We start from the raw sequence: 20,115 nt of genomic DNA, 5'->3' as shown, positions 1-20,115 counted from the left end.
CTGGCATGTTTCAAAACTCAAAATGGTTTCATAGAGATACTCACCGAGTGCTATGTCATTTGGCCACTCAATCTCCTTGGTAACCAGGAGCTGTCGATTATCACCATTCATTCCTGCTTTTTCTATCTTTGATGATTCACCACAGTCCGACCAGTAAACAAACCTAGAAAGCAGCAAGCGGATGGAGCTACATTGAAACACCAAGCCATCAAATTTGAAAAGGCTCACCTCACTTCGACTCACTTACATACACCACATTAAGAGCTGGCTACTCCACCACTGGTGTGTTCTAATAAGATCATTTTCATACTAACCAGATACCTACTGTACGTTCAAAGTGTAAAAATACTGCTTCTACCACCAGAGAAAGGGAAATCTAAACAATTGTGAAGAATTGCCTTTTAAATATGTGACTTTTTGTTTTAAAATACCACAGGACTGTAAGACCGGTTTAAGATGGCACTGGTGATGCCCAACAACTACCCATCAGTGGCAGATTGCAAAACAAAGAAACCTACTAAACACCTTATTAATAATAATCACCACTAACAATAGAGGCGTGCAGAGGCGAGTCTGGGCAAATGGAGGCAGAGGCAAGAGTGAGGAAAGCCCTGATGACTGATTGATTTAAGCACCAGGCTGAATTCAGAAGGTCAGGTCCAGGCCCCAGGGCTGTCTGAGAGCGAGGAATGACGTGATGTTTGGGTGATTTATGCACTGGGCCAGATCGAAAAGTCAGAACTGGAGGTGAGAGACAGGCTGGCTCCGCTCGTAGCTCCGCGATGTTTACTCAGCTCTGCGCTAAACTGAGGCTACATCCACACTAGACCAGATAATTTTGAAAATGCCGGTTTCGCGTAAGAACGATAGGTATCCACACAATGCGTTTTTGAAAATATCTCTATCCACACTCCTACTGCGCAGGCGCAGGACACATCTACCGAAAACATGCGACATGTTTGGGGTCGAATCTCGCCGTAAAAGTGCGCATTTGTGTAGGTACAGACTAGAAAAACTTAAAACAATGGACAGCTGTTGGCTTTCGCGCAGGAGAACTTAAAACTAAACAACAACAAATACTGGAGCGTACGGCGGCAACCGACAGGGAGTTCAATGACAGATGGACCCGGCTGATGACTAACATTGAAAAACTGACTAACTCTGTTGCATTAATAAAGCACCTTGTTAAATGTATAAAACATGTCTGCATCAGTGTTACCTTGTATTTCCATACAATGTTACATTAGGCTGTTACACATCTATTGTCAGAGAAGTACTTGCATAAATAGGTAAACCACCTTCATACGAGCAAGGACAGAAAACAGCAAAGTGAGCACAGTATATTTATTTATTCAGCAAGTTATGGGTCAAAGTATTTGGTGAGTACATTTCTAACTCTTCTGGCTTCAGTCTCATTGGCGTCTGTTCTGAAATTGTTAGATTGCATTCAAGAAAACAATAAAATAGCACGCTGCTGTCTGATAACATTTTCAAAAGTCTCCGGTTATCCCCTCCACAATGATCTGCCCGAACAACGTTTTCAAAAATATCCAGCCTGGAAAGCGTTTCTGAAAAGCTCCGGTTTCGGGGGATGAAAATGCCATTTTAGTGTGGACGGAGCGTAAAAACGAAGAGAAAAAGCTTCGGTTACAGATTTATCTGGTGTAGTGTGGATGTTGCCTGAGGCTACGTCCACACTAGACCGGATAAATCTGTAACCAAAGCTGTTTTGACCCTCCGTCCACACTGAAACGGCATTTTCCTCCCCCAAAAACGGAGATTTTCAGAAACACTCTCCAGAGTGAATAAATCTGAAAACGCCTGATATGCAGCGTAGTGTGTATGGGGTAACCGGCTATTTTTGAAACCGCTGTCATGACGTGCTGGAATAAATGGTGGCGGCAGCGGGGCATTTCATTGTTTTCTTGAACGCAACCTCCAACACCACAACAATATCTGACAATAGATGTGTAACATCCTAATGTAACGTTGTGTGGAAATACAAGATAACACTGATGAAGACAAGTTTTATACATTTAACAACGTGCCTTATTAATGTATTGCTTGTGCAAACATTCAATAGATGCAATTGTCCCTTTTGCCCAGTAACTCATTTTATTGTACATGTTAAATACAGCAAAATAATACACACAGACATGGGAAAAATAAAGGCAAACAAATGAGGTAACAGCAAATTTCACTTTTGCACGGTAACAAGCCTTACTGCATTTAGTTGTAGCTGTCGTCCCTTTCATCGGTGAAGAGACTATGGCTGTAGGAAATGTTGCTGAACAAACGCACACCAAGTATACCGTTTCCTCTTCGCTTGTTTTCTGTGTGTCTTGCGCATGCCCAGTAGGAGGAAATTTGCCCAAATATCCATTTTAATGTGGACAGAGGTATTTTTAAAAAGGCCTAGTGTGGACGCCTGTCATTTTTATGCGAAACCGGTGTTTTCAAAATTATCCGGTCTAGTGCGGACGTAGTCTGAGGCTGTGGCCTGCTCTGTGGTTTTGTGATGATTACTCGGGTTTATGATGAACTGAGGCTGTGGGCTGCTGTGTCTGCAGTTGATGCCTGGCGCACGTGTCTGTGATACCGTGATGTCTACTCGGGTTTATGATGAACTGAGGCTGTGGTTTGCTCCAGCTACACCTGATGCCTGGCTTCATGTTTTTAGCAAAAATTCAGTTCTGAATGCTATCTACTTACAGTTATTGCTTGTACAATTTTCCTTCTCTCTGCACATTGGAAGTTCGACATTGGATCTTTGGATATTTTTTTAATGGGTTCTTTTTGGGGTTTCTTAGTTTTGTGACTACCTGTTAGATGAATCTCAAAGTTGTATAGCGTACACATACTTTGATATAAATGTACTCTGAACTTTGATAAGACCATAAGTCATAGGAGCACAATTAGGCCATTCAGCCTATTGAGTACGGTCTGCCATTCAATAATGGCTGATTTATTTTCCACTCAACGTCATTTTCCTACTTCCTCCTGTAATCTTTGAAACCCTTAATAATCAAGAACTTATCAACCTCTGCTTTAAATAACACCCAATGACTTGGCTTCCACAGCCATCTGTGGCAATGAATTCCACAGATTCACCCTCTGCCTGAAGAAATTCCTCGTCTGTTCTAAAAGGGATATCCTTTTATTCTAAGGCTCTACTCTCTGGTCCTAGACTTTCCCACTATTGGCAACATCCTCCCCACCTCCACTCTATTTAGGCCTTTCAATATTCAGTAGGTTTCAATAAGAACCCCCTGAACTCTGGCAAGTACAAGCCCAGTGTCATTAAATGCTCCTTAAATGTTAACACTTTCATTCCCAGGTCATTCTTGAAAACCTCCTCTGAACTCTCTAATGATGGCACATTGTTTCTTAGATATGGGATCCAAGACTGCGCAGTACTCCAAATATGGATAGATCAATGCCCCAAAAACCTCAGTGTTACACCCTCACTTTTAAATTCTAATCCTCTCGAGATGAATGGTATCATTAAGTCTGCCTTCCTTACTACTAACTTAACTTGCAAGTTAACCTTTAGAGAATCCTGTACTACGGTTTCCAAGTCCCTTTTGCACCTCTGATTTCTCAATCCACTCCCCATTAAAAAAAATTGTCTACACTTTTATTCCTTCTATCAAAGTGCGTGAGCATACATGCCCTTACACTGTATTCCATCTGCCACTACTTTGCCCATTATCCTAATCTGTCGTAATCCTTCTGCAGCCTCCCTGTTTCGCCAACACTTCCTGCCCCTCCATCTATCTTTGTATTATCCTCACACTTGGCCACGATGCCATCAACTCCGACATCCAGGTGACAACCCTACATCGTGAAAAGTAGCATATCCAACAGCAACCCCTGCAGAACACCACTGGGCACAGACAGGCAAGTGGGAAAGGCTCCCTCTATTCCCACTCTTTGCCACCTGTCGGTCAGCCAATCTTCCTGTCCATGAGGATTATCTTTCCCGTAATACCATCTTGTTTAATAGCCTTGTGTGCAACACCTTGTCAAAGGCCTTTTGAAAATTCAAAAAGCCTCTGAGAAGGTCTTTTCCAGGTAAGATTTCCCTGTTTGGAAACCACATTGACTTCAGCCTCTATGTACCTTGCAACTTCATCCTTAATAATAAATACTGTGGCACTCCTTAATGATACTGTGACAGCCCACCTCTGCATTTCTAATGACTAGCACTGTTTATTGTTCTTGTGTTAAAATGCTTTTGTGGGATTATTGGGGGAGGGAAGGGAGTTCCAATTCATTTACTGTTACATTTTAGCTTGGGTTATTGATGCACCATCAACAACTCCTGGAGACGTGAGGCGAGATATAGGCTTTTATTGGCTGGAAGAAAGAACAAGCAGCAATTGACCACCACACTGCATCCTGGAGACTGAGGCCGGGACGGAGTCCCCAATCGCCTTTATACCGGGGTCCGTGGGAGGAGCCACAGGAGCAGTCAGCGGGGGGGCGTGTCCAGACAGGTATATGTAGTTCACCACAGTTAGACAGTTATTCGCTTGTGTATTTGTGAGTCACCCTGAATGTAACCGGGGTATGCGATGGTCACCTCCCCTGTCTGTTTGAGACTGGTTGTGTTCTCTCTCCGGGCCACAGTGCCTGGTGCTCACACTCTGTTGGGAGAAAGGTTCAGTCCCAAATTACCTCCACTTCACTGTAATTGTTTCCCTGTACAAGAGCAAAGGGGATAAATCGGATTGCTCAAACTACAGGAGCGTTACTCTGCTGTCCACCGCTGGGATGAACCTCTCCAGAACTCTCCTGGACAGAACCATCCTTTCCAGTGCTGAACGCAACCTCAGAGAGAGTCAGTGTGGATTTAGAGTGAACAGACGCACATCCAACACGGTCTTCGTCCTGGCCAGATACAGGAGAAGGGCTGTGAACAGAACGTGGGACTGTACACGGTGTTCATTGACCTGACCAAGGCCTTTGGTACAGTCAATCGCGATGGCCTCTGGAAGATTCTGTCAAAGCTCAGCTGTCCCCCTAAATTCCTCACCATCCTGCAGTAGCTCCATGAAGGCCAAAGCAGTCAGGTTAAATACAATAGTGACATGTCTGACCCATTCCCCATCAGTACCAGTATAAAACAAGGCTGTGTTTTGGCATCAATGCTCTTTGCCATATTTTCCAGCATGATGCTACAGGAAGCGAAATAAATCACCTCGGAGAGCATCTACATTTGGTTCCACACTGATGGAAATATCTTCAATCTCTGCCGACTTCTCACCCGATTGCAAGAGCCCATTCTTCAGCTACTATATGCAGTCAACTGCGCTCTTCTCACGCACACCAAAGATGCGCTACAGGCTGCAGTCACTCAGTTTACCAAGGCTACAAGGGCTTTCAGGTTAATGGCCAGTCTGAAGAAAACAATGATCCTCCATCAGAAGCCCCCTCGTGATGTTTACAATTCACCTCAGATCATCAATGATGACCACAGTTACATGTCGGTCAATTGGGAGACATTGACAATGACATTGTGCTGATCGGCCTTATGAAGGATGTTGACCACAGCTGACCACACCCTCTCACCACAGTTGAGCAGTTCACCTACCCGGGCAATGTTATCTCCAACAACGCTAGGGTAGTAAGGGACATTGATAATCAACTCAATGGGCTGCATTCATCACAACCCTGCTGACTGGTTGTGAAACCTGGGTCTTGTACCGCAAGCAAATCCAGTTGCTCGAGCACTTCCATCAGCGCTGGGTCATGGGTGTTATCTGGAAGGATTGTGTCTCTAACAATGAGGTCTTGAGAAGGCCCAACTTCCAAACATAGAAGCCACTTTGCTGCCCAGGCAGCTCGGCTGGTCAGGCCACGTGTCTGGTACAGACAACTCCAGGTTACCGAAAGCAGTACTCTACAGAGAACTCTCTCAGGCCAAGAGAGATCCTGATCCCCGCAAAAGAGGTACAAAGACCAACTTAAGCAGCAGCTCTCTCAGGTAAATATCGAAGTGAACAAGTGGGAGCAGCTGGTTTGAGACAGAGACCACTAGAGAACGCTGATCCACAGAGCAGCCAGCAATTTTGAGAGATCCAGAAGAGTGACTGATGAAGAGAAGAGGAGATGCAGGAAGGATCCAACTACCCAAGCGCCCACATCCCAGCTGTTCCTGTGTCCCTACTACTCCAGAGTCTGCAGATCCAGAATTGGCCTCTACAGTCACCAATGATCGTGCTGTCACTCCTGAGGACTCTTCCTCCTTCCTGATCTTCACAAGCGAAGAACCAGCCATTAGTCTTCTGGAAACATTTGAGAACCTAGTGATTTTTTGGAAAACCATGGGCAGTAAAACAAACAAAAATGATCTGGGAACACAGGTCCATAATTTATTGAAAGTGGTGTTGCAGCTTGAAAGGGTCATAAAGAAAGCTTTTGGCAAATTGGCCTTCATAAATCAAACTACTGAGTACAGGAGATGGGATGTTATGTTCAAGTTGTATAAGGCAGGGGTGAGGCCTAATTTGGAGTATTGTTTGCAACTTTGGTCTCCTGCCTACCAGAAAGATGTCAATAAAGTCAAAAGAGTACAGAGAAAAGTTACAAAGATGGTGCTGGGTCTGAAATATCCGAGTTACATGGAAAGATAGAATAGGTTAGGAATTTTACCCTTGGAATGTACATAGAAGATTGAGAAGAGATTTGAAAGGGGTATATAAAAATTATGAGGGGTACAGGTAGGGTAAGTGCAAGTAGGCTTTTTCCACTGAGGTTGGGTTGGAGTATATTAAGAGGTCACGGGTTAAGGGTGAAAGGTGAAAACTTTAACTATGGTCCCAGTGCAGGTCGATGGGAGTAGGCAGTTTAAATGGTTCATCATGGATTAGATGGGCCAAAAGGCCTATTTCTGTGTTGTACTTTTCAATGACTATCACTGCTAATGCCTTCACAACCTTTTCAGTTGTTTCTTTTACAACCTGGGGTGCAGTCCATCTGGTCCAGGTGACCATCTACCTTCAGGTCTTTCAGCATCTGAAGCACCTTTTCCCTGGTAACCATGACTACACTCACTATTTCCCCCAGGCACTCAACTTCTGGCATACTGATAGTGTAGAATGATCCAAAACATTATTCAGTTCATGCACCATTTTCTATTCCCCCATTACTACGTCTCCAGTGTCATTTTTACACTGATCTAATGTCTACTCTTCCTGTTCTTTTACTTGTATCTGGAAATAAACATTTTGATACCTTCTTATATATTATTGGCTGCCTTAATTCATTTGTAATCTTTTTTCTCCTTTTTGCTTGTTTTAGTTGCAATTTATTGGTTTTTAAAAGCTCTCTAATCATATAGCTTCCGATTATTTTTTGTTATATGGTGTGAACACTGATTTGTACTGTTGGCAACAGCATTAGGTTTATCCTAATTGACAAACACTTATGTTACACTATTACTGTAAGCTACAATTTGGAAGTGGAAACACTCAAGTGAAGATATCAGTTTATCGTATGGCTAATGAACAATAAAAAGCAGGTTAAGCTTTTCAAAAACCCATTCCAGGCAGATTTTCATTTGGGAAAACAAATACTGCCTCTACTGTATCTGACTTCAATATATTTCAAGAGGATATTCATGCCTTCCCCATTTTTGCATGAATCTAGTTCTACACTGATCAATGTGGAGTGGAGGTCGAGGTAGTTAAAATCCAGCGGACAAAAATATTCATGTATAAACATTATTGCATGTTCTACTGTATGTACAAGCATAAATTGAGGAAAAAGTCTGTACCCTGATAGTGGATCAACTGCAACAGAACCTGGCTCCTTCAAGTCAGTATCAATGAGGGTCAATCTTTTGCTTCCATCAAATAAGGTTGCAGATATTGTCTTTGAACCACGGTCAGTCCAGTACAGGTGCTTGTAAACCCAGTCCACAGCAATCGCTATAGGGAAGTCTATCTCCTTGAAGACCTTGGAAACACCAACTCTGTTGATGGATGCACTACAACAGGATTAAGTGATATAAATATATTGCACCAAATCAGAACATATTCAATACATGAACACAGTTGTTTTGTCTACAGCACAAGGTGTCTGATATAATTCAGCAAATTGTGGAAACCTCAAAGTTGATGTTGTGGCTTATACCCAATTTAATTTCTGTACTTGAAAATCAAAACATTAGTATTGAGGATAAAATTAAATTAGTCACCATTCTTAATCTGAAATTCAACAACCATTACATACTAAACAGTGTTTTATTCATTCAGACTGATCCACTTGTTGGTTCCATATTTTGGAAGACAAGTTGCAGTGTTAGTTATGGATTCAGTGGTTTAGTTACCTGAAGACAGCCCGCTGATCCAAGTCAGCCCAGAAAATTAACTGTCCTGCAATATCAGCATCCAGTGCCACAGCATTTCTCAGCTGCACTGCCAACTGTGTGTACTTTTGGAAATGCAGACCTAGCTTCCTGATGTCATGGTGATTTGTGAAGATCAAATATGGCTCTTTCCCTGTGGATCATTAGAAATAATTGACCCAGAAGAACTAAATTTGGAAGCAATACAAGCCAATATCCTGACAAGCCCATTAGGAATAGGTTAAACAGCATTTTGTCTAGTAGTGAAGGCTACTCACAGTTTATAGTTCATTTCAAGTATACCAGATATTGTCCTTACCGTACTCCCAAAATCAGAAATCAGTATCTTTCTTGTTTAATGGCAACGTTAATCTGCCTTCAGAACGAAGAGTAATTCAGGAATTTCTGACACTAAGCTACAAATTTCAGTACAAACCTGAGGTTAATAAGTTTATTTATTAAGACTGTGTCAGTCCTAGTGAACTACATAATCAAAGTTCAAAATGTGAATGACTTCTTGCAACTTTCTTCTGATGCAGAAGGTGCATTTAGGCATGCACCATTTCCTGCTCATTCTGATTTCCCTGAAAACCAGTTACCAAAATTCGTCCTATTCAAGGAAAATTGTTTAAGATAGATTTTGACTCCTCCACTTGTGGGAGGAAATACAACAATGCCTCGTGGAACATGGCATTACCGATCTGTTACTTTAAGTTCATGGATTTAAACGGTACCAACACAAATAAAACTACACAGAACTGGATTACTGGTGTAAACACATTACTCACATCTGGTTAAGTATCCATAGCTAGAAGAAAATTATAATGATAAATTTAAATATTGTTTAAAAGTTTTTAAGTTTTAAAGCCACTTAAATGTTGAGCTCAAGTTGTACTTGCCAACTGCTTTGCAAATCCCAGTGGCTGGATCCATTTGATATCCTTGGTGACATTCACATTTGTAACTTCCTTCCAAATTGATGCAAATTTGACTACATGTTGCAAGATTTTGACATTCATCAGTATTTGAAGAAAAGTAAAAATCATTTCATTTTCTAGCAGATTGATTTTGCTGTAACCTGCTTAGAAACTCAACCTACCTACACAGTCCCTTTCAACTAGCTGAAATCCTGCAGGACATCCACATTTGTACCCAGTTAGGAGATCGATGCAGATATGAGAACAACCTCCATTGTTCATTAAACATTCATTTACATCTGTAGGAACAAGAAAGCCAAGTAACTATACACTTGCTCCTAATGCAATGTGCATTTACACTAGACTTTTCACAAAAGTTACTGCATGTGAATTTCAGCATCAACAGAAATTACATTTATTTTACCATACAGCATGGAGTAGGCCTTCTGGCCCTTCAAGAAACCCAATTAACCCTAACCTAATCATGGGAAAATTAAAATGACCAACTAACCTAGCAGGTATGTCTTTGGACTGTGTGAGGAAACCAGAGGACTCGAGAGAAAACCCATGCATTCCGTAGGGAGATATAGAAAGACTCCCCACAGAATGGTGCCAGAACTGAACTCTGGAAAACCCTGAGCTGTAATAGAGTCGCGTGAACCACTACATTACCGTGGTGCCCTGCCACACACAAAAATAACTTCGTTTAAGTTACATAATTAGTAAGATAATCAATTCAGCCAAACCAAATATTAGAACTTAGGAGGATGATGCCTTACGGTGACTCCTTTGGTTCCATCTCTGGAAAGAGCTCTATTTCTATCTTTGATATCTCTTTTCTTCCCCCTTTCAAGGTTCTTATGAAGATCCTGACCTGGAGTTACACGCTGACTTTGGTTCTTTGCGGAAATGGCCTCACGACCATTCGCTTTTCGATATGCCATGATGCGGCCTGGAAGACTAGCGTGCCTTCAGAGTGCCAGATCATCATGGCTCAGGAGGTGGGCAGATTCAAGGCCGGTGCCGCTGCTGGATGCGTCGTGGGAGACGGAAAATCATAAGCAGCGATCTAGCTGCTGGCTGTGTACCCAGAGACCTGAGTTCTTTGGGCAGCGAGTTTGGAAAAAGCGACACAACAGATTTTAAACATTGTAAATCAGCGAGTTGCTTGTTATGCCTCCCCTCTCGCTGTGAAACAGGGACACCTCTTTTTCCATTATTAGGGAGAGAGAGAGCCTGTGGTATGCCGAATTACCGGGTGAACGAGTACTCTTTGGGGTACTGCAAGTCGGTGTCTTTATTGATGGTTTGCTGCACACTTGAGTGATCGGTGGGGGGTGCTGATGCTTTTTTGCTGGTGGGGGAGGGTTCATTACTTTGCTGCTGCTTATGCATGGGAGGGGGAGCTGGGGGGGGCTTTTAGGGTTCTAATGTTTAACTGTCATTCATTCTTTGGGGTACTCCTCTTTTCATGGATGTTGGTGAAGAAAAATTTTCAGGATGTATATTGTATACATTTCTCTGACATTAAATGTACCTATTGAGCCTATTGAACTAATTTTCTCTAGATTAGACTTTAAAGCCATAAACATGAGAAAATCTGCAGATGCTGGAAATCCAAGAAGCACACACAAAATAGTGGAGGAACTCAGCAGGCCAGGGAGCATCTATAGAAAAGAGTACAGTTGGCGTTTCAGGCCGAGACCCTTCTCCAGGGCTGGAAAAGAAGGGGAAAGACACCAGCATAAAAAGGTGGGAGAAGGGGAAGGAAGACAATATAGAAGGTGATAGGTGAAGCTGGCTGGGTGGGAAAGCTAAAGGGCTGGAGAGGAAGGAATCTGATAGAAGTGGAGAGTGGAATACGGGAGAAAGGGGAGGAGGCCGGGCATTGGGGGGAGCTCGGAGAGTATTCAACATAGCTGACAAAACTCTGGAGGAACTCGGCCAACCAGGCAGCATCCACGGAAAAGAGTAAACAGCTGACGTTTCGGGCCGAGTCCCTTCACCAGGCCTGGAAAAACAAAGGCAAATGTCTAAAGAGTATGAAGGTGAGGGAGGGGTGGATATACAAGGTGGTTGGTGATAGGTGATTCCAGGAGAGGGAGGGGAACAGGTGAAGTAAAGAGATAAAAGGGTCACTTCCGGTAATTACCCTACCCTCTGTCATCTTTCCCTTTCTTCCATTGTCTTCAGCCATTTCCTATCAGATTCCCCCTTCTCCAGCCCATTATCTCTTTCACCAACCGACTTCCTACTCTTTACTTTACCCTCCCCCTCCCACCCCCCCGGGTTTCCCCTATCACCATGTATTTCTTCTTCCCCTCCCCCACTTTCTTACTCTGATTTCATTTTTTCTCAAGCCCTCATGCAGAGTCTTGGCCCAGAACACCAAACGTTTAGTCTGTCCATAGATGCTGCCTAACCTGCTGCAGTCCTCCAGCATTTTGTGTCTGTAAATGCTTGGATAATCTCCAACCTCCCCCAGTGCTCCTCCTCCTTCCCTTTCTCCTATGGTCCACTCTTATCTCCTTTACCTTTCCCACCTACATGGCTTCACCTATCACCTCCTAGCTATCCTCTTCCCCCTTCCCCTACTTCTTATGCTGCTGCCTTCCTGCTTCCTTTCCAGTCATGAAGAAGGGTCTCGGCCCGAAATGTCAACTATTTACTCTTTTCCATAGATGCTGCCTGGCCTGCTGAGTTCCTCCGACATTTTGTGTGCGTGGCTTAGATTTTAAAGTACTTACTACATCCTCTCGAGGGTTCGTCACTCCAGTCCTTGCAGTCTTGGTGTCGATTACACACTTGAGACACATCTATGCATTCTCCACTTTGACATCTGAAGTCATTTGACCCTGTGCAATCTAATATTAAGAGATTATCTAAATTTCAAGCCATTAATAAACTTAAACATTAGCTGATACTTTAGTGAATCAGCAACCTACCACTCTTGCAGATGGCTTCATCACTACCGTCAGGGCAGTCCCTAAATCCATTACACAGTTTACTTTGATGGATACAGTCACCGCTACCACATCTGAAATCATCTGGTCTGCATGTGAGCGGAGCTGGAATCAAAATGCAGTATTTGTAAAATCAATTCCTGCCGAGCATTGGGCTAGCATTTTAGGTACATAATTTGAACAGTTTAATAGCTGGCTGAAAATTTAGTTGCAGTGGATCTGAAAAGGATTTAGATTTTGGTCTTAAGCTGGATCTCATCTTTGTGGTTTCAAATGGACATGGTACAAGAATGCATGATGATAGGTATAGTCTACCTGGTCTCTCAAAGCCAGCACCACCATGCAACATTGCCACTACATATTCTGGCCTCAGCTCTCTTGTGCCATTCAAAATACTGTAACCCTCAATTCCTTTTTTTAAAATATTATTTATTTATTAAATTTTAGAGATTACAAAGAGTAAATGTGGTGATAAAATAGTGAGAAAAATGATATTAACCCTCCCCCTCCCCTTAACCCTCCCCCCCTTAACCCTTATCTAAAAAAAGAAAAAAAAAAGAAAGAAAAGAAAGATTGCCTGGATATCGGAGGATCCCCACATGCTCCATGGAGTTCAAAATAATTTTGATATTTATTTTCACTTTCCCCAATTACTATAATTTTATCTTCAAAGGACCTATGTATCTAATCCTATCTTTTGTAAGTATGGGGACCAAATTTTCAAAAATATATCATATTCATTTCTTAGATTATACATAATTTTTTCAAGTGAAATACAACTATGTATTTCATTATTCCAATGATCCATAGTTAAATTTAAATCAGATTTCGAAGTAACTGCCATAACTTTTTTGGCTACTGCCAAAGCAATTTTTATAAATTTTTTCTGATACTTATTCAATTTAAATTTCGTTATTGTCCCTTCAATGTCTCCTAATAAAAATAATAATGGACTATGTGGGAGTTGTACTCCAATAATTTGTTCCAATAAAAGTCTTAAATTAATCCAAAATGGTTGAATTTTAAAACAAGACCAAGTAGAGTGTAAAAAAGTACCAATTTCTTGTTGACATCGAAAACATTGGTCAGACATATTTGAATTTAATCTATTTATTTTCTGTGGTGTTATATATAATTGATGTAAAAAATTATATTGTATTAATCTAAGTCGAACATTTATTGTATTTCTCATACTATCAGAACATAATCTTGATCAATTTTTTCCATCAATTTTAACATTCAGATCAGATTCCCATTTTTGTCTTGATTTATGAATTCCTAATTTAATTGTCTGCTTTTGAATCAGATTATACATTCAAGATGTAAATTTTTTAATTTTTCCTTTCTGAATTAATATTTCTATTTCACTAGGTTTTGGCATCAACATTGTTTGTCCCAGCTTTTCTCATAAATAGGCTTTTAATTGAAAATAACAGAAAAGAATGTTATTTGATATTTTATATTTATTTTTTAATTGATCAAACGACATCAATATACCTCCTTCAAAACAGTCACCTATATATTTAATCCCCTTTTGAAACCAATTATGTAAAAGTTTATTATCCATTGTAAAAGGAATCAGCCTATTTTGAATTAAAGTCCTTTTTGCTAATAAAGATTTCTTTAACTCATCATCCATATTTACCTTATTCCATAAATCAATCAAATGTCTTAATATAGGAGATTCTTTTTTTTCCCGTATCCATTTGGATTCCCATTTATATATAAAATCTTCTGGTATATTTTCTCCTATCTTATCTAATTCTATTCTAATCCATGCCGGTTTTTCTTCATCAAAAAAAGATGCAATAAATCTAAGTTGATTTGCTTTATAATAATTCTTAAAGTTTGGAAGTTGTAACCCTCCTAAATCAAATTTACATGTCAATTTTTCCAATGATATTCTTGACATCTTTCCTTTCCAAAGAAATTTCCTTACATATTTATTCAGTTCTTGAAAAAACTTCTGAGGTAATTGTATTGGTAAAGTTTGAAATAAATATTGCAATCTAGGAAATATATTCATTTTTACATTAACTCTACCTATTAAAGTTATTGGTAACATCATCCATTTATCAAAATCCTCTTTTTTTAATAATGGCAAATAATTTTGTTTATATAAATTTTTTACATCATTATTAACTCTAATACCTAAATATTTTATCCCATTTATTGACCATCAAAATTGAGTTACTAATCGACATTGATTATAATTTCCTTTGGTAAGGGGTAAAATTTCACTTTTATCCCAATTTACTTTATAACCCGATACTTCCCCATATTCTTCCAATCTAAAAGATAATTTTTGCAAAGATTGCAATGGGTTTGTTAAGTAAATCAAAACATCATCAGCAAATAAGTTAATCTTATATTCTTCTTGATTAACTCTAAAGCCCCCAATATCTGAATCTGTTCTAATTAATTCAGCTAATGGTTCTATTGCCAATACAAATAAAGCAGGTGATAATGGGCAGCCTTGTCTAGTTGACCTCGTTAAACAAAATGGTGTTGAAATCTGACCATTTGTAACTACTTTAGCTTGAGGATTAGTATTTAAAATTTTGATCCATTGTATAAAAGATTTTCCTAATTCATATTTTTCCAATACCTTAAATAAAAAATCCCATTCCAATCTATCAAATGCTTTTTCTGCATCCAAAGCAACTGCCACACTCATTTCCTCTCTTTTTTGTGCCAAATGAATTATACTAATTAACCGGGTTATATTATCCATTGATTGTCTATTTTTAATAAAACCTGTTTGGTTCATATGTATTAATTTTGGTAAATATTTAGATATTCTATTAGATAAAATTTTTGCTATTATTTTATAATCTGTATTCAACAAAGAAATAGGCCTATATGATGCTGGTTTTAAAGGATCTCTATCTTTTTTTGGCAGTACAGTTATGATCGCTGTTAAAAAAGATTGTGGGAGTTTATGCATTCTTTCCACTTGATATATTAAATCCATAAAAGGAGGAATTAATAAATCTTTAAATTTTTTATAAAACTCAGGAGGAAAACCATCTTCTCCTGGAGATTTATTACTCTGTAGTGATCCTAAAGCTTCTTCAACCTCTTTTAATGTAAAGGGCATATCTAATCCTTTCTGTTCTTCCAAATTTAATTTTGGAAGGGTTATTTGTGATAAAAATTTATCTATCTCAGCAATCTTATTTTTTGATTCTGATTGATATAGTTCAGTGTAAAATTTTTTAAAAGTTTCATTTATTTCTAAAGGCTTATAAGTAACCTTATTTACACTTGTTCTAATTGCATTTATTGTTTTAGAAACCTGTTCTGTTTTCAACTGCCAAGCAAGAATTTTATGTGATCTTTCACCTAATTCATAATATTTCTGTTTAGTTCTCATGATTACTTTTTCTGTACGATACGTCTGGAGCGTATTATATTGTAGTTTTTTGTTAACAAGTTGTCTTCGTTTTTCTTCTGTCATGCATCTTTGAGATTCTTTTTCTAACTTTATAATATCTTTTTCCAACTGATCTATTTCTGCTGCGTATTCCTTCTTAATTTTAGATGTATAACTTATAATCTGACCCCTTAAATATGCTTTCATCGCTTCCCATATTACAATTTTATCTTCTACTGAATGTAAATTTGTATCCAAAAAAAATTGAATTTGTTTTTTCATAAAATCACAAAAATCTTGACGTTTTAATAGAATTGAATTAAATCTCCATCTATAAATCGATTCCTCCTTATACATCATTATCATTGTCATTATCAAGCGAGAATGATCTGACAGTATTCTTGCTTTATATTCCACACTTTTCACTCTATCTTGAATATTTTTTGATAATAAAAAAAATCAATCCTTGAGTAAGTTTTATGTCTATTTGAATAAAATGAATAATTTCTTTCTCTTGGATTAATTTTTCTCCATATATCAATCAAGTTTAAATCTTTCATTAATGATAAAGTTAATTTTGTTACTTTTGATTTTGTAGCAACTTTAGTTGACCTATCCAAAACTGGATCCAAACAAAAATTAAAATCTCCACCTATTAATATTTTATCATGTGCATCAGCCAATTTCAAAAAAACTTCTTGTATGTATTTTACATTGTTTTCATTTGGTGCATAAATATTCATAAAAGTCCATAATTCTGAAAAAATTTGACAATGTATAATTACATATCTCCCCCCAGAATCAATTATTACATTTTGTATTTTAATTGGTAAAGATTTATTAACCAAAATTGCAACTCCTCTCGATTTTGAATTAAATGAAGCTGCAATAACATTTCCAACCCAATCTCTCTTTAATTTCTTATGTTCTGTTTCTGTTAAATGCGTTTCTTGTAAAAAAGCTATGTCTCCTTTCATTTTCTTAATATATGTTAAAACTCTTTTTCTTTTCACAGGTCCATTAATTCCATTAACATTAAAACTTAATAAATTAAGCAAATTAATCATTCATAGTACCTTGGGAACTCTTTAAAATTCTCCATGTTGCTATGAGTCTCTCCCCAACCATCCAGACAAAAAAGAAGAAAAATATAAAAAAGATTACTAATATATAAGAAAAAAAAACAAAATACCCCCCCACTAATGTTGTGAATAAAAAGAACACAACATTACCCCCCCCCCCCATTTTACGGGTCATGGCAGTCGCCATGATTGTACATGTGAAACTCACAGCCATCGATCAGGAGCTCCTCCAGCTCCCCCGCAAAAAGAAAAAAAATATTAATGAAGAAAAAAAGGAAAATAATTAATGTCTCTACTCCCAATTAATTCTCCTCGACTATTTTTTCCTTATGAATGTCCATCAAGTCTAACCTTGTTTCAATCTTCATCATTAGTCCATTTCATTTCTATAATTCTTTAGTCCTCTTCATGAACATCAGGTAGTTCTTGTACAAATTTCTCTGCTTTCCGGTAGTCAACAAAAAAGCTTCTTTCTCCATTTTCCAGGAAAATTATCAGTTTTGCTGGGTAGCTCAATAAAAATTCATAGCCCTTTTCCCATAAAGATTTTTTCACTGGATTAAATTCTTTCCGCCTCTTCTGAAGATCGTAACTTATGTCTGGATAAAAAAAAACTCTTTTCCCTTTTATTATCAATGGCCCATTTCTCTCTTTAGCACCCTGAGTAGCTGCCTTCAAGATCATTTCTTTATCTTGATACCTTAAGCATTTTATCAAAATTGATCTTGGATTTTGATCTTGTTGAGATCTTGGTCTTAAAGCTCTATGTGCTCTTTCAATTTCAATTACTTGACTTCCTTCTTTCATTTCCAAAATTTTCAGAATCCAATTTTGAAAGAATTTTATTGGATTTTCTCCCTCTGTACCTTCCATAAGACCAACAATTTTAATATTATTTCATCTACTAGAGTTCTCAAGCGCATCCATTTTTTCAAACATCCGTTTTATTTTTGCTGTCCAGACAAGATTATCATTTTCTATTTTTTCAGTATTTTCTTCCACTTTTACTTCTATCTCTTTAACTTTCTTCTCCATCTTCTTTTGTTTTTCCACCACGTTACCAAGTGTATTCTGCATTCTTTTTATATCTTTTCTTATAGCTTTTAATTCATTCGTCATATCTATTCTTGTAGCTTTTAATTCATTCGTCATATATATCAGGATATCTTTTATGTCTCCTTTAATCTCTTTCTTCTTTTCCTCTTCTTCTTCCTCCGAATTTCCCAAAGAGTCTGTTTCTACTTCCGATCCAGATCCAATTTCACTTCCAGCCGTAGTTGGGATTTGTAGTTTTGTTGATATCTTTTCATACACACTTTCGCGCATGCGTTCCTGCCGTTTCTTCTTAGAGACCGCCGACATTGCTGCAACTTCCTTCCCCGCATCATCAGAAGTGCCATGCACTTCGCCGGGAGGAGATCTAACTTGAGTCCGATGCTTCGCCGAAACGGTTAGGCCTTTTTCCCCACCGATTTGCGCAGTCTTCGAAGTAATAGCTTTCTTCTGTTTCAATTTAGGAGCCATATCAAAAGATAATCCCGAGTTGCTTATAAATCGTTTCTAATAGATATTTGTTAACTCTTCTTCATTTAAACCCTATTTCATTACTTTTTACGAGGGAGCTGGATTCCCAATGTCTCGACCCTACGTCATCACGTGACGCCCCTCAATCCTCAATTCCTTGACCTTTCATACATCTTCACCTTGAATACATCTACAATCCACCACCATCAGGGTAGAGTTCCAAAGATCTACCACTATCTGGTGCTCGTTAAGCTTGTGCATCCACAAAACTTGAGAATGAGAAAGTTTTAGTTTAAAAAGAAGTTAATTTAGAAAAATCGCTGGTTTAGATTTGAGGTATAATTGATCAATTCCAGAGCACAGACCTGTAGAAATTGCAGCTTAGCTTTGGTATTGATGAACATTGAGAAGGTTTTAGTTAAAAATCAGATTTATAAATACAAGGCTGGTATAAGGAAAAAAAGTATCAACTAAATTGTACTTGCAATGTATTGTGGCTGGGTGGGATAGCTCCAGATAGTTCACCTCACTGACTAGGACCAAGTTTACAAAATGAAACCTTACTGGAAAATAAACTTCAAAAGTAAAGTGGTCTGGAGTGACTTTTCCACGGAGTTCATGAATTTCAACAGTTATTCAGTAACAAGACAATTTTTGCTCCTGGGATATTATTCTTGAAGTTGCCTTAGCAGAAACCAAGAAGTTGTACATCAAAAGTGACTGGGCAATTGGAATAAAAATTTAAACGCATGCAGATACACTGCCAATACAAACCCACATTAGAATGAGAGATGCAATGTAGAACCGGGAACATGGAATAGTATATCATAGCAGTAGAAGGGTTGGCTCACGACTGATCATGATGCACACCTAAACTACGCCTGTCTGTCTGAATGTGCTATAGTTCCCTCTGTTCTCTAGCTCTTCATATGCCCATCCAAATGAGCCTTAAATGTTGCTATTTATCTGCTTCCACCACCTCCTTTGGAAGTGTTTCAGTACAGATTACTACAGAACCCTGCCTTGCAAATCACCTTTAAAGTAAAGTAAAAAGATTAGCTTTATTTGCTACATGCACATTGAAACATGCAGTGAAATGTACTGTTTGCATCAACGACCAACACAGCAAAGTATGCAGGGGGCAGCCCATAGGTGTTGCATGCATCCAATGCCAACAAAGCATGCCCACAATTTATTAATCCTAACTTGTATGCCTCCTACATGTGAGAGGAAGCTGGAGAACCCAGAGGAAACCGATGCCGTTATGGGGAGGATGTGCAAACTCCTCACAGACAGAGGCGAGAACTGAATCCCAATCTCACAGTTGGTGGTGTAAAACGTAACGGTAACTCCTACGCTCCCGTGTCGCCCAATTAACGACACTTCCAATCCATGCAGTGGGAAAGAATATGACAAGTGAAATATAATTAAAATCATAATCATCCAGATATTCACAGAGAATGAATGTTGAGAAATGTTGCTCAATTGGACACGAGTCACATTATACACAAGTCACTGAAAACTCACATTCCAAGTGAAGATTACTGACTGTTGGAGCAATTTGTACTGCCATTATATCAGGTTTTGTTCAGAAGGACCTGTGCTTTTGTGCAATTTATTCTCCTGCCCCAAAGTACACATGAAAAACAGTGATGGATGCTTAACTGTATTCTCTAGGGTTAAAGAAAGAGGGATGATTCCATTGAAAATAAAGAATTCTTACAGGGCTCAGAAAGGATGTAGGATGTTTCCCTGGTATTGTTTCTAGAGAGATTAATGGTGGGGGCGGGGGGGCGGTGATGAGGTGAGGGTAGATTACAGAAGCATTTTCTAGAGTGGTGATTTTTTGGAATTCACATTTGCTGAGGATAGTGATGCCTCGGTCAGAGTTCAGTTTTGG

At 38.9% G+C, this 20,115-nt stretch overlaps 1 protein-coding gene across 1 annotated transcript in view; it reads right to left on the bottom strand.

Moving 5' to 3' along the window:
* Positions 1 to 20,115, bottom strand: part of LOC140720709 (uncharacterized) — a 105,209-nt gene that overhangs the window by 64,690 nt on the left and 20,404 nt on the right. Inside the window, 7 exon segments of the mRNA XM_073035543.1 lie at positions 45 to 163; positions 7,781 to 7,993; positions 8,336 to 8,507; positions 9,253 to 9,378; positions 9,453 to 9,569; positions 12,018 to 12,152; positions 12,219 to 12,338. Coding sequence (XP_072891644.1) covers positions 45 to 163; positions 7,781 to 7,993; positions 8,336 to 8,507; positions 9,253 to 9,378; positions 9,453 to 9,569; positions 12,018 to 12,152; positions 12,219 to 12,338 — 1,002 coding nt within the window.

The sequence above is a fragment of the Hemitrygon akajei genome, chromosome 2 (genome assembly GCF_048418815.1).
Source record: "Hemitrygon akajei chromosome 2, sHemAka1.3, whole genome shotgun sequence".
In the NCBI taxonomy this organism is placed as follows: domain Eukaryota; kingdom Metazoa; phylum Chordata; class Chondrichthyes; order Myliobatiformes; family Dasyatidae; genus Hemitrygon; species Hemitrygon akajei.
This window is presented reverse-complemented; position numbering and strand designations above follow the sequence as displayed.